This window comes from Lathyrus oleraceus, unplaced genomic scaffold (genome assembly GCF_024323335.1).
Source record: "Lathyrus oleraceus cultivar Zhongwan6 unplaced genomic scaffold, CAAS_Psat_ZW6_1.0 chrUn0612, whole genome shotgun sequence".
In the NCBI taxonomy this organism is placed as follows: domain Eukaryota; kingdom Viridiplantae; phylum Streptophyta; class Magnoliopsida; order Fabales; family Fabaceae; genus Lathyrus; species Lathyrus oleraceus.
This window is the reverse complement of record NW_026113003.1, coordinates 19,662-35,048: the sequence shown is the minus strand read 5'-3', so window position 1 is coordinate 35,048 and position 15,387 is coordinate 19,662. Positions and strand designations below refer to the sequence as shown.

At 33.6% G+C, this 15,387-nt stretch overlaps 2 protein-coding genes and 1 long non-coding RNA gene across 3 annotated transcripts; all 3 read right to left on the bottom strand.

The window, feature by feature from the left end:
* Positions 1–8,156: 8,156 nt before the first annotated feature.
* Positions 8,157–9,959, bottom strand: LOC127114584 (uncharacterized). The gene is made up of 5 exons (XR_007800400.1): positions 9,871–9,959; positions 9,710–9,787; positions 9,574–9,624; positions 8,936–9,254; positions 8,157–8,520 (listed from the first exon to the last, which is right to left on the bottom strand). It is a non-coding gene; the product is annotated as an uncharacterized LOC127114584 (long non-coding RNA).
* A 1-nt stretch (position 9,960) lies between these two features.
* On the bottom strand, positions 9,961–10,910 carry LOC127114582 (WAT1-related protein At1g68170; the record flags this gene model as incomplete). Its single annotated transcript, XM_051046635.1, has 4 exons — positions 10,697–10,910; positions 10,446–10,604; positions 10,168–10,319; positions 9,961–10,069 (listed from the first exon to the last, which is right to left on the bottom strand). Coding segments are annotated over exons 1-4 (621 nt in total), but the record flags the coding sequence as incomplete, so codon positions are not given.
* A 147-nt stretch (positions 10,911–11,057) lies between these two features.
* On the bottom strand, positions 11,058–13,659 carry LOC127114583 (uncharacterized). Its single transcript, XM_051046636.1, has 5 exons — positions 13,410–13,659; positions 13,152–13,268; positions 11,705–11,773; positions 11,523–11,619; positions 11,058–11,233 (listed from the first exon to the last, which is right to left on the bottom strand). The coding sequence occupies exons 1-5, from the start codon at positions 13,644–13,646 to the stop codon at positions 11,058–11,060; spliced, it is 696 nt and encodes a 231-aa protein (XP_050902593.1). The 5' UTR covers positions 13,647–13,659.
* Positions 13,660–15,387: the final 1,728 nt, after the last annotated feature.

Below are 15,387 nucleotides of genomic sequence, written 5' to 3'. Positions count from 1 at the left end.
GTGAACGAGAGAGAGAGAGAGAGAGAGAGAGAGAGAGAGAGGAGATAAATCATATCACAAAGTTTTTTACAAAAACAGTTTATATTAAAATCAAAATTAAACAAAAAATACACGTTTATATTTTGACACGTGTGAATATTAAAAAAAGCGGACAAAAAATTTATTCGGATTTAAAGTGAAATGGAAACTCTTATATAAGGAGGAAGTGAGGGAGCACCTAGATCCAAAACAATAATGGAAAATTGGATAAAAAATGGGGAAATTAAAATTAGGGTTTGGAAATGAATAATAAAACAAATTAAGAAAAAAATAAAGGAAGAAAGATGAATTTTGTTTTGTGTGTTGTGTTAGTGTATGATTAACGAATGAATGTGATATGTATCCTTAAATGAAAAAATTACCCTTTAACTTCCTTTAACTTCCTGTTTGGATTTATAAATTTATTATTACAGAGAAAACTGTTTTATGACAAAATTATCCTTTATGACAAAATTACCTTTTAACTTCTTCTTTGTCTTTATAAATTTATCATTACAGAGAAAACTGTTTTTATATTTTATTTTTCTACTCATCACCATATAATAAAACCAACCTTCATGTACATTTGAGATCAATTAACCGCTACATAATTTCTTGGTTTCATTCTCTCAACCGACCATCATTCTCTTGACAGTTACAATTTTATTTGCTCAACCGCTCATCATCCTTTTGGAAGTCATGATTTCATTCTCTCAACTACTCATCATCCTCTCGGCGGCTCTCAATGCTTTGAAATTAAAATTTTATCTATCTTCATCCCACAAAAGAAAAATTTAAACTTTAAGCGCTTTCATATGAAGGTTCCTCCTTATCCATATTCAATTATAACTTTTTTTCACCATTCTCTTCCATAATATATTCATTAAACTTATTAATGGGGAAATTTGTGAGGTGATAGAGAGTCGGTTGCAAAGGTATGATATGTGATCGAAGGGCGAGTCTTTGACAAGAAACATATAGGTTTTTGTAGGTCTGTCCCATGGTGGAGATGAACACCAACGCAAAAGCATGGTGCATATACTACTGACTCAGAAAATGTCATTCATGGTGACAGTGAGATTTTCTTTTACATATTCTGTAGTCTCTTTTATTTCATTTGTATTTTGATTATATTTCTTCTTTTAATAATAAGGATATTTTTAACCTCTGTTTTGATAATGGTTTTTCTATTCCAGAGCTTGCATATGGGAGATTATTTCTTTACATTTTTATAAACTGTGTTATTCATAATCAAATTTATCTTTGGTATATAGATGTTGTTAATAACAAAGATTCTCTCATTCCAAAAATCATAAAGGTTCAATATGGACCCAAAGATGAATTTGGAGTGTTTCTCACTTCCCATTTTCTAAACAGCATCTAACTTGAATTGAAATATGTCAAATTTTGTCTCTCTATTCAACTTAAACACAATATTTTCTCTTGCAATTACACATATTACATTTTTTTTCCAAATCTATATTAACTTTTTTATTCTTGACAGTAAAGATTAACATTTAGTTGTGAACATAATGCTATAAATATGAATATTTCGTTTACCTGCTATTGAATCAAACTCTTTTATTTGTTTAGTTTTTCTTTTCTGATGGTAAATACTAAATATAGAGTTTTTAATGAGTTTGGTGAAAGTATATATATATAGTTATAGTTTAAGCATTTTGGTGTAGCTTTATGTTTGATGGTGATATAAGTGTATTTTAGGAACCACAATACAAGTTACAACAGAGTGAGGTTTCAATAAAATTTTGGAGTTTGGTTTTATATTACTTTCCTTTCTCCATATAAAAGGACAACTTTTTCATTTGGAAAATCAAAAGTGAAGTAAAAATGTTATTGTTGTTGTGTTGTAAACTTTTGATAAGAGAATACTTTCTAGATAATGACTAAAGAATTGTAGGGTTGTCACTTTCTATCTTTTCTTTTTTCTTTTTAATATTTCAACTTAATTTAGATTTTTTCCCCAACTTTGGTTGCAGTTTTCATATATTTATTTTTCAATATTTTCAATTATAGTGTAAAAATCATTTCAATGAAATCAAATGGAAAAGTCAAAAATAATGTTAGGCCTACTTGTTTTGAAATGCATATTTTAGTATATGCAATGTATCCATTAATGCATTCTTATAGCATCAATCAATGTGAATCAAAATTTAATTAATAGATCAGAAAACTAAAATGATAGTATGTCTATTTAATTTAATCACAAAAAAAATATCTATGAAATTTAATATATTTGTACTGTTATATAATTTTTTTATTCATGTTCTTAAATTGTGAAGGAAGAGAGAGAGAGAGAGAGAGAGAGAGAGAGAGAGAGAGGAGATAAATCATATCACAAAGTTTTTGACAAAAACAGTTTATATTAAAATCAAAATTAAACAAAAAATACACGTTTATATTTTGACACGTGTGAATATTAAAAAAAGCGGACAAAAAATTTATTCGGATTTAAAGTGAAATGGAAACTCTTATATAAGGAGGAAGTGTGGGAGCACCTAGATCCAAAAAAATAATGGAAAATTGGATAAAAAATGGGAAAATTAAAATTAGGGTTTGGAAATGAATAATAAAAAAAAATAAGAAAAAAATAAAGGAAGAAAGATAAATTTTGTTTTGTGTGTTGTGTTAGTGTATGATTAACGAATGAATGTGATATGTATCCTTAAATGAAAAAATTACCCTTTAACTTCCTTTAACTTCCTGTTTGGATTTATAAATTTATTATTACAGAGAAAACTGTTTTATGACAAAATTATCCTTTATGACAAAATTACCTTTTAACTTCCTCTTTGTCTATATGAATTTATCATTACAGAGAAAACTGTTTTTATATTTTATTTTTCTACTCATCACCATATAATAAAACCAACCTTCATGTACATTTGAGATCAATTAACCGCTACATAATTTCTTGGTTTCATTCTCTCAACCGACCATCATTCTCTTGACAGTTACAATTTTATTTGCTCAACCGCTCATCATCCTTTTGGAAGTCATGATTTCATTCTCTCAACTACTCATCATCCTCTCGGCGGCTCTCAATGCTTTGAAATTAAAATTTTATCTATCTTCATCCCACAAAAGAAAAATTTAAACTTTAAGCGCTTTCATATGAAGGTTCCTCCTTATCCATATTCAATTATAACTTTTTTTCACCATTCTCTTCCATAATATATTCATTAAACTTATTAATGGGGAAATTTGTGAGGTGATAGAGAGTCGGTTGCAAAGGTATGATATGTGATCGAAGGGCGAGTCTTTGACAAGAAACATATAGGTTTTTGTAGGTCTGTCCCATGGTGGAGATGAACACCAACGCAAAAGCATGGTGCATATACTACTGACTCAGAAAATGTCATTCATGGTGACAGTGAGATTTTCTTTTACATATTCTGTAGTCTCTTTTATTTCATTTGTATTTTGATTATATTTCTTCTTTTAATAATAAGGATATTTTTAACCTCTGTTTTGATAATGGTTTTTCTATTCCAGAGCTTGCATATGGGAGATTATTTCTTTACATTTTTACAAACTGTGTTATTCATAATCAAATTTATCTTTGGTATATAGATGTTGTTAATAACAAAGATTCTCTCATTCCAAAAATCATAAAGGTTCAATATGGACCCAAAGATGAATTTGGAGTGTTTCTCACTTCCCATTTTCTAAACAGCATCTAACTTGAATTGAAATATTTCAAATTTTGTCTCTCTATTCAACTTAAACACAATATTTTCTCTTGCAATTACACATATTACATTTTTTTTCCAAATCTATATTAACTTTTTTATTCTTGACAGTAAAGATTAACATTTAGTTGTGAACATAATGCTATAAATATGAATATTTCGTTTACCTGCTATTGAATCAAACTCTTTTATTTGTTTAGTTTTTCTTTTCTGATGGTAAATACTAAATATAGAGTTTTTAATGAGTTTGGTGAAAGTATATATATAGTTATAGTTTAAGCATTTTGGTGTAGCTTTATGTTTGATGGTGATATAAGTGTATTTTAGGAACCACAATACAAGTTACAACAGAGTGAGGTTTCAATAAAATTTTGGAGTTTTGTTTTATATTACTTTCCTTTCTCCATATAAAAGGACAATTTTTTCATTTGGAAAATCAAAAGTGAAGTAAAAATGTTATTGTTGTTGTGTTGTAAACTTTTGATAAGAGAATACTTTCTAGATAATGACTAAAGAATTGTAGGGTTGTCACTTTCTATCTTTTCTTTTTTCTTTTTAATATTTCAACTTAATTTAGATTTTTTCCCCAACTTTGGTTGCATTTTTCATATATTTATTTTTCAATATTTTCAATTATAGTGTAAAAATCATTTCAATGAAATCAAATGGAAAAGTCAAAAATAATGTTAGGCCTACTTGAATTGAAATGCATATTTTAGTATATGCAATGTATCCATTAATGCATCCTTATAGCATCAATCAATGTGAATCAACATTTAATTAATAGATCAGAAAATTAAAATGATAGTATGTCTATTTAATTTAATCACAAAAAAAATATCTATGAAATTTAATATATTTGTACTGTTATATAATTTTTTTATTAATGTTCTTAAATTGTAAAGGAAGAGAGAGAGAGAGAGAGAGAGAGAGAGAGAGAGATAGAGAGAGAGAAAGAGAGAGAGAGAGAGAGAGAGAGAGAGAGAGAGAGAGAGAGAGAGGAGATAAATCATATCACAAAGTTTTTGACAAAAACAGTTTATATTAAAATCAAAATTAAACAAAAAATACACGTTTATATTTTGACACGTGTGAATATTAAAAAAAGCGGACCAAAAATTTATTCGGATTTAAAGTGAAATGGAAACTCTTATATAAGGAGGAAGTGAGGGAGCACCTAGATCCAATACAATAATGGAAAATTGGATAAAAAATGGGAAAATTAAAATTAGGGTTTGGAAATGAATAATAAAAATAAAATAAGAAAAAAATAAAGGAAGAAAGATGAATTTTGTTTTGTGTGTTGTGTTAGTGTATGATTAACGAATGAATGTGATATGTATCCTTAAATGAAAAAATTACCGTTTAACTTCCTTTAACTTCCTGTTTGGATTTATAAATTTATTATTACAGAGAAAACTGTTTTATGACAAAATTATCCTTTATGACAAAATTACCTTTTAACTTCTTCTTTGTCTTTATAAATTTATCATTACAGAGAAAACTGTTTTTATATTTTATTTTTCTACTCATCACCATATAATAAAACCAACCTTCATGTACATTTGAGATCAATTAACCGCTACATAATTTCTTGGTTTCATTCTCTCAACCGACCATCATTCTCTTGACAGTTACAATTTTATTTGCTCAACCGCTCAACATCCTTTTGGAAGTCATGATTTCATTCTCTCAACTACTCATCATCCTCTCGGCGGCTCTCAATGCTTTGAAATTAAAATTTTATCTATCTTCATCCCACAAAAGAAAAATTTAAACTTTAAGCGTGTCATACCCCAAAATTTGCCCATTAATATTTCAAGACATTTTTCAAGGCATTCCGAATCATTTTTATGACACTGATCTCAAAGGAACGAAGGCCCAGCTCACGAATGGCCCAATCCAGAAAATGGCCCAAACTGGCCTGTTCGCTACACGCTCGCCTAACGAACGTTACGTTCGCTACACGCTCGCCTAGCGAACATTCGCTACACGTTCGCTACCAGCTCGTCTAGCGAAGCCGACAGACAACAGTAATTTTCGGGCTTCATTCTGAGCCCATTAGGTCATGAAAAAGAGCATTATAAATACCAGCACTTCAGTAATGAAAAGGAGAACGAAAAAGGGACGAAAGGAGAACCCTAGCAAGCCAACCCTAGCGCTCACAGACGGAAAACCCTGAAGGAAAAGCCGGCGACCGCAAAGCTACCTCCGTCCAACTCAATCCGGCTCGCCAACTCAAGGTTGCAATTCGATTGTAAACAGGTTTGCATTACTATTATCGCTTCATTTTTTTAATTTGCATGCGATATCGCTTTATGTTCTTAACTTGCATGTGATATCATAATTGAATTCATAAACATATTCGAGGTTTGGCATGTGAATTTAAGTATGCCAGCCTATCCTGAATGTTTGACCATATTATTTCTGTAATTGAATACCATAAGACTTGCCGCATGCTGAGATTATACTGTTCTGAAATTCACATCCCGCAGTCGCTCGCTAGCACATCGCTAAGCGAGCCTGTAGCGAATATTCGCTAGGCCTTCGCTAGGCGAGGCAGAGGCAAACGGGACAGTAGCTTATATTTCGTTTGTTCTGTGCTATGCTTCTCTGATCTGTTCCCTTATCATCATACATTATTTTGCATGACATTTTTGCTGTTGTATTTCTTTTGCGGTGTAATCCTCGATTGCACCCTGATTTGGTATGCTAACCCGTTTGCTGAATTTTGCGAAGGTTCATATGCCCCAGGAAAAGATCGCCGTTTAGGCCTTCCACTTTATTTGTGGGATACCCTTATGAAGATCCACCCTAAATTGCTTAGTTAACTTTAATGTATTAATTTTAATGTATTAATTTTAATGTATTGATCTTAATGTGGAGATTCCTCCTAATCACCTAATTGACTTTAAAATATGACCTTTCAACATGTGATTTTGGTCCTCTCTTTGTTGCCCTACGGTATTACGGTATAACGGTCATGTCCCGCGAATGTGGGGATATACTTAGCCAAGACCCTTCGATTAAATCATCATAAAATAAATCATAGTCCCTCGGATGTTGCCTTCGAATATATGATTTTGTCCCTCGATGACCCTTCGATGTAGCCTACGGTTAAATGATGATCGTCCCTTCGAATGCTAAGGTATCCTTACAACTGTTGCCTTCAATGACCTATCGATGACCCTACGATGACCCTTTTACATCCAAAGGATAAAACTACTTACTTCTCAATAGTAAGGACAGTTTTACCCTCATAAGGATAGGAAATGCCCGGAAAGACCTCGGATAGGTATAACTCTTAATTGCTTATTCATAATTTAAAACTACTTTTCACACCTTACACCTTTTCAAAACCTCCATTAGAAAATCACCACTTGGCATACATTCGCACTGGAATCATTGCCGAATTATATTTTTCTAAACTATTTTCAAAACTAAACGAGATAACCACTTTGTATACATTCATTCAAGAATCATTACAAAGTTAAATTCTCCTTTTTCAAAACATTTCCTACACATTTCTCAACCACTTTTTTTCAAACTAAAAGAACATAAATGATTGAGCAATTAAGAGCCCATGGATAACCATGGATACAAAGGGTGCTAATACCTTCCCTTTGTATAATGTACCTCCCGAACCTAAGAATCTAAATTAAGGTATTTCCTGTTCTTTTCCACCTTTCCTTATTGGATAAAAGAAAAGTCGGTGGCGACTCTTGCTAACCGCGACATTGCGATTAAAAACACATTAAAGTCAGTTCACCGTATGACAGAACTGGCGACTCTGCTGGGGACAACAAAGAGAGGTCACCTTAAAAAAAATCATTTATCACTACAACAAACAAGACCTTAGACAGCGCTTTTTTTAGCCTTAGACAGCGCTTTTTTAAATCTTAAAAGCGCTGTCTAAGCCCCCCCCTTAGACAGCGCTTTGGCCAAAAGCGCTTTATAAGACCCTCTTATTTTAAATTTTTTAGGTATACCTTAGACAGCGCTTTTGAAAAGCGCTGTCTAAGCCCCACCCCCTTAAACAGCGCTTTGGCCAAAAGCGCTTTCTAAGACCTTCCTATTTTAATTTTTTTAGGTATACCTTAGACAGCGCTTTTCAAAAAGCGCTGTCTAAGCCCCCCCCCCCCTTAGACAGCGCTTTTTACAAAAGCGCTGTCTAAGGTATACGAAAATTTTTGAAGCTTTTGTTTTAAACCACATTTTTTCCAGGTTTATAAACCAGAATTTCTACCTGTTTTCAACCAGATTTTGACAGACAATTATCACATTTTATATATGCCATTTTGGCCTTTTTTCTACCAATTTTTGGCTAACAAATATAAAAGCGTGTGGTGGAAGTCAGAAAGATCAATAAGTCACGTAAATGTGTCAATTAAAATGAAATTGTGGGAGTAGATTTTAATGCAAAACTCATTAAACTCTATGACAATTGTTACACAAATTTCTATTAAAAAAATTATTTTACAATAATCTAAATAAGTTAATCAAAACCAAATCACTAAAATACAGCCTAATAGCCTAATTATAGAATGTATCATAAACAATAGAGATTCAAAGCAATTCTTAATAGGATAACTTCAGCTCAAATCTTTGATTGAATTTACTACGATGACTTCAGGTTGAACCTTAAACCACAAGTTACAGGGAGGAGAATCAGACTCAGAATGCAAACTTCAGGTCAAAACTTCGGTTGAACTCACTAACAAGTCCAAAATGCTACCTTTTAGCAAGAAGAATTGGGAATCAATTGCCTCAATGTAAGTAGCCATATCCCATCCTGAAACCAAGTCATGACTCATGAGCCAGCAGCAAGTAAGTGAATATCTACAAGACACAGCCATTTTGTTTTCTCGTCATTTCAGTAAAATTTGCAGTTTTAGATTTTAGAATTCAATTAAAAATGTAAATAGCACTAAAACAAAAGGAGGAAAAAGAAAGGAATTCAATACAGCAGTAACCTAGGAGAACAATTGTTGAGTAAAGGTAAACCAAGATTGCTATTCATTTGATTTGATTCCATTTCTATCTTTCTTTCACTTCAAGCTTATCTCAACATCAAAACTAGGCTTTAACAACAGTTAACCCCATATCCGACGTAGTTTCAAATGTGAAGATTGAAAGAGGAGATTGTATGAAATATACAAACGCTAGAAATAATATTGGAACAGTATGTACAAAATAGGGTAACTTACATTGCAATTCAGCATGCCGGGAACTCTTCTCAATTAGAAGGAAGTGTGATAGATCTACATCCTGCTGTGTTCCTGTCAAGTTGGAAGTGACAGCAGCACCATTTTCCATGCCTTGTGACCTAGTATTAGTCATCAGTGTTTTCTAACAGCTTTGGGATTATAAGGTATGTCAGATGCTTCAGAGGCTTGATGCTGACAAATTATCTCCACCATTGCTGCCATCACATGTTTGGATGCCAGTTCCTGCAAAGGAGCAGCTGTCCTGACTGTTTAACGAACTTGAGAATGCAACAAGTACCATATGTGCCTTTGTTTCAACCTATGTCCAAGAATGACATACAAAAAGGTAAGTGCAATGAATGAAACATGCCAACAATGCAGTTTACTAGTATTTACCTTATGTACGGCAACAATGTATCTTATGAACTCAGTTTTTACAAACTCAGTTTTCAAACTAAACATAGTTAAATATATTAATAAAAGAAGTGTTAAAGACTGTTATAAAGGCCATAGAATATGAATACGGTAGAGTATACAATGTTGTAATATAAATTTTGAAGAATGTTTAGTTAAATATATTAATAAAATGGTCGGTGACAAAGAAAAACGAATCTGTACTATATTTTGTGTTTGCTTACCCCTGTCTCTTCCTTCACTTCTCTAATTACAGCATCACAAATATCTTCACCCTGCAAATAGAATTAAAACATGTCAAAACTCAAAAGATTGAATTTCCATTTTCATAATTTGATCAATAATCATTTCGACGTATACTTCATTCACAGCTCCTGTAGGCATCTTCCATACACCTGTGCCTCCAAATCTACCACTGGTTTCCTGAACCACAAGCACCTATCAAATGAAACAAAACCAATCAAACAGTATTACAAACAAGAAACAGTATAATAACCACAGAATGATGTGTGAAAGATCACCTCTCTCTTGTTATTGACAACAAAAGCACCAACGCCGACACGGTGTGACGCGTTTGCAGGAATGCTATCAGGGGTATCAGGGATCCAATATACATTTTCAGAAGCTATTCCATTCATATTATCCATTTTTCTCGCTTCTTTGCTCTTACCCCATAATAACATGTATAATCCGCAAACAATCAACGCGGCTCCTGTTAGACTGCACAGTATGATTTATAACAAACGGTCGAATCAGTAACCGACTGTCACATGTTTACTGCAATGAATATGTTTCTGAAACCCGATTGCTTAATTTACCTTCCGACTGTAATGTACTCGTTCAATACGAACGAAGAAATGAAGGCCACAAGAACAAGCATTAGAGGGTTAAAAGCAGACACATACAAGGGTCCTTTCATGCCCACACACCAAGCCAACAGAACAAAACACACTCCAGAGGCCAATATACCCTACAAAACAAACCAATTAATATCACATAAGTTTCACGGTGAATTTATCAGAAACACTATGATTCTGTTAAATCTACTGTCATACCAAACAAGTACTAATGTATGATATGGTATGAATTTTCGTACCGCGGAAGCTGCTGTCAAAAGTCTCAAATTCCAATCAAGCTTCCACTGGCTCCAATCTCTCTCAGTACAAATAGCATATATAAAAGATTGAATTGCACCCATTATAGAGGTTAACGCCGCAATTGAATAATGCCACGGAAAATTCTGACTCATCTTCGACTGCGTTTATCCATATTCATAATGTTATAAACAAGAAAACAGTGTTTTCAACATTTTTGTATAGTAAAATTTAAGTTAGAAATTGTAACAACCTGTGTTATAAACCATAATGAGAAACTGAGAGCAGTGCCTAAAGCTAGCATGAGTCCCCAAACATGAGAACCAGCAGGGGAATGATGTGTTGTTGATGTAGCATTTTGCAGCAAGTCAATGTGCAATGATAAGTTAAATAATCTTTTGCCTTCATATAAAGTTAGGATCATTGCACCACCAATTCCACTTAATGTTCCCATCAACTTCGCTTTCCCAAACCTTCAACTACCATTTCCGAAGTCTGCCCGAATAAGTTAGGGATTATCCTGTATATATATTCCCAATTCACTCTTCAATTGAAAAAAATGATTCCTTTCACAAAAAATCACTGAAAATCATTCTCTCTGAATTCTCAATTCTCTATGAGTTCTCTCTCCTCTTTAACATATCCACACTCACTCTTACGTGTTCAGAACAACAAGGACAACACAAAGCATTTGCAAGCAATGCTGATGTGGCTGGAGCAATTTCTGATGGTTTTAAGACGACAGCATTACCGGCTGCAATAGCTCCAATAACTGGATCAAGTGACAGCACTGAAACAACAGAGATAATGCAATATAACATTAGTGCTTATCATATAAACAGTTGTGTACTAACTACTATTATAATAACAGATAAAGTCACTATTTTCAAAAATGCTATGCCATCTTCATAAGCTGTCATGGAGAACATATAAAAACAAGTTGAAAACAGCCTATGAACATATAAAAACAAGTTGAAAACAGCCTATGAACATCCCAAACAATTTCACAAATGTCTATGTCAGTACATAAGTTTAAATAAGTCAATACAAACAAATAAAAGATAAACATTTTAACATACAAAATGGATAGTTCCATGCAGAAATGACCAACACAACTCCGAGTGGTTCAGACACTATTTCAGCTGAAGCAGGAAATGTAGTGAGGGATGTTTGGACCTGCATTAAAGGGTGAATTCCTGTGATTAATGAAAAGAATAATGACAAAATAATGTCAGTGTAACAACTTCACTTAAAACATTACCTTTTCCGGAGTCATCCAATGCTTCAATTCCTTGATTGCAGTTTTACACGAGTTTTTCAACATAGCAATCTACATTACAACAACAACAGGTATGAGACGAACTATATTCAGGACATCAGCTACATGTCCACTGTTGCGCAATTAAGCCTAATCTCCTTGCTAATCTCTACTAAACATTTATGTATCTTGGCTAAAATAGTTTCACATGTATTCATAATTGTTTACTATCAAAAGAAACACGTGTGTTATAAGGTCTTATCCAAGGGCCAAAATAACTCTAAGACTATCTAAGCAATAAATACAACAACCAATTCACACTTGCTGGGGTATAATAATTGAATGCCCATCAGAGACCTCCTATCCATACACAGATTACCATTGTTCTTGAAAATTTGTTGAAATTAACACAGCTTAAACAAGTGTTATCACATTGAGTGTGACACTGATTTTGTAAAATATACCCTTAAAAAGAATCACTTATTATAAATTCAAAGTACCAAACCTATCATAAATAAAGTTATATAATAATTTGTCAAGACTACATCACATTTAATGTGTGACTCTGAAAGAGAAGAAAAAAAACTTAAAAAGAAGAAAAGCCATTGAGCATAAGATTGGTCCATTTCAAAAAAGTAATAGTTCCTCATTAATGCTCACGCCAGACCTTAGAAACTCATGCGGCAACGTTTCAACCACCGAATCGTAAACACATTAAAAAAATAAGAAGAATGTACAACAAGAACCAGCGCTATCACCAATTCAATTTACTACCCTAAATAACAATAAATGAAATATAACTTCCTTTTATTTATTTAGCAAAGTTAACAACCAATAGATTAAAAAATAAATTTAAATTTAAAAATTATAACCTATCGCATAAGCGCTTATATATAAACTAATTTTATAACAACAACAACAGTAAGTGCTTATAGTATAAAACTTATCGCATAAGCGCTTATATATAAACTAATTTTATAACAACAACAATAAAAAAGCCTTATCCCATTAAGTGGGGTCGCCTACGGATCAACTTCAGCCATAATATTCTACTGTATATACAAGTTGTTTTTATATAAGCAATTCTGCAGAGCTTCTAGAAATAAGCTGAAGATAATTTATGGACACGTCAAAATTGTTTCTATAAGCTCTTCCAAACAGTTTCACCCGTGTTTGTGCCAAGTAAATAAACTTAAATAAGTCAACCAAAGAGGCTTTTACTAAAGTTAGCTTCTACATCTCACTTTCAAATGCACTTTTACTTAGCTTCTCTATAAACTTCAACAGGCTCAGAAGAACTTATCTCTATGCAAAAAACCATAAAACTTATTTTGATTGAGAAAATTCTATAAGCTAAAAACTAATCCAAACGGGTACCAAAGTAGCATCAACAAACACAAGTAAAAAACTCATTAACAAACAATTAATGCAGATTATAAATAACCCTTACAGCATCCAAGATGTCTTTAAGCGGTGGATAATCATCCCATGAATATGCATGTGGCTGGTATCCACTGTAACTCAACTCAGTCAATCCTGAAGATGCAACATAACAAGTGTCTCGAGGCTGCATATAATTACATAACAACAAAATTTACAAATTGGGATTAATAATTAGGAGCATTGATTTGAAAGGTGAATGAAGAGAAAGATGAAATTTTGTAGGGAACCCAGAATTTGGGGAGGGTTGAAATGAAGAGAGGGAAACCTGGAGGAACGATTTACCGAAGACGCGAATGGTGGGTCTGGTCCATGGGATGTGGTTGTCGAGGTAATGGAACCATTTCCATGATTGTTCGGAAGGTATTAACCTCTGAATGAAAACGACGTCGCTTCCGTTTCCGAGATCCACCGTCTCAGCCTTCTTCGCGGCGTCGTTAGGGTTTGCTTCTGACACCGTCTTTAGCTTCAAGGCGCTCATTGATGATGACGACGACGAGGACATTGCAAAATATTCATCACTGTTAATTTTTTTTTTAATTTAAAGACTTTAGACAGCGCTTTATCAAAAGCGCTGACTAAGGTCTATATTTAAAAGCGCTTTCTAAAAGCGCTGTCTAAGGGGGTGTCTTAGACAGCGCTTTTAGAAAGCGCTGTCTAAGACCCCCCCTTAGACAGCGCTTTTATTATTTTTTTGGAACATTTTCTGTGTTTTATTTTAATTTTAACCTTAGACAGCGCTTTCTTTTAAAAGCGCTGTCTAAGATGCGCTGTTAAAAGTCATTTTTGGCGTAGTGTATGTTTTCCAATTGTTCCTTCTTTTAAGGGTATTGTTGAGTGAAAGATCCTACACCCGGATCTAGTGTACCTTAGGTAAGTAGCAATAGATCATCGCGACTATCCGGCGTATACTGGAATGGTTAAAATGATGGCTACGGTTAATGTGACACTTTGGATGTCCTGATGTTCCTCATGTTTACTTGAGGAAAAATTTGGCATTCGCGTGGTGTCATCAAAGCATTAACCAGACCTTTAGAACCCTAATTGACTCATCCTAGCCATTAGAAAGTAGTGAGATAACTGACTTCGGTTCCGACTGGGGTTGGTTGAGACTCGATACTACACTCTTTGAGATTGGACTTTAGGGAAGCTTTGGTCAACCACTTGGTGTTGCACTGAAGTGGACTTAAAGAAAGGTCAATGATTGGAGATCCTTCTAGAACCCGGTTACTATTCTAGGACAGGTTGAACCAACCAAACTTCAGTGGGGAGGGTACTTACCTATGGAACTCATGCAAGCCTTAAAACCTAGGAATGATGGTTGTGTGACTTGTTTGTGCTTGCTATTTACTTAACATCATAACATCATCATAACATCATGGCATTGAATTAACCATTTCGAGGACTTAGGGATTTAACTTTGCTCTATTTTGTAAAAAAAAAAAAAAAAAAAAAATCTTAAAAAAAAAAAAAAAAAAATGAAGAAAAAAGCAATGTTTCCTTTTTTGGTAGTTTATGCAAAGTTGAATTCCAAAAGTCCTTGAAAACATTTCATACATTGCATAGCATAACATAACATCGCATAACAGGTACTCTAAAGGGATCAATGTTCTCACGGTTTTCATGCAAACAGAAAAATGGACCTCGAACAAACTGTCAAAGATCTCCAGGCTCAGAATGCTCAACTCCAGGAGATGGTCTTGAACTTATCCAAGGGGCAGGAGGAACTGAAGGCTCTTTTGCTCGAGAAGAAAAAAGACAAGAAATCTGTGAGGCACACTAACCCGGGAAGAAGGCAGTTTACGAGGATCAATATGACTTTAGCACAGGCACTGCAGGGTATGCTAAAAGAAAATTTAATTACCCTCAGAGATCCTCCTGCAAAACCCAACACTACTTCTCCTTGTTATAATCCCAATGCCAGGTGTGCATATCACTCCGATAGCCCCGGGCATGATACAAACAATTGTTGGTCGTTGAAGAACAAAATTCAGGATATGATCGACGCTGGAGAATTTGAATCTGATCCGCCTGAGACTCCTAATGTCATCACTGCTCCTCTGCCTAATCAGGGCGAGACTGTCAATGCTGTGGAAGATACTGATAACGATTATGACTTGGATAGCTGGATTTTCCCAACAATTGGCGACGGACTCAATAATTGGAAGGCTGAAGACACTATCCCGATTTCCTTTAGTCAAGAGTAATTGTTATTGCTATTTTAGTGTTTTAAAGCATTGTGTCTA

Coding starts and splice junctions, on each gene's coding strand:
- LOC127114583 (XM_051046636.1), bottom strand. CDS start 13,646: ATGTCCTCGTCGTCGTCATCATCAATGAGCGCCTTGAAGCTAAAGACG. Junction 11,774..13,151: donor TTAAAGACATCTTGGATGCT/GTAAGGGTTATT, acceptor GTTGTAATGTAG/ATTGCTATGTTGAAAAACTC. Junction 11,234..11,522: donor TGCATGGAACTATCCATTTT/GTATGTTAAAAT, acceptor CTGTTGTTTCAG/TGCTGTCACTTGATCCAGTT.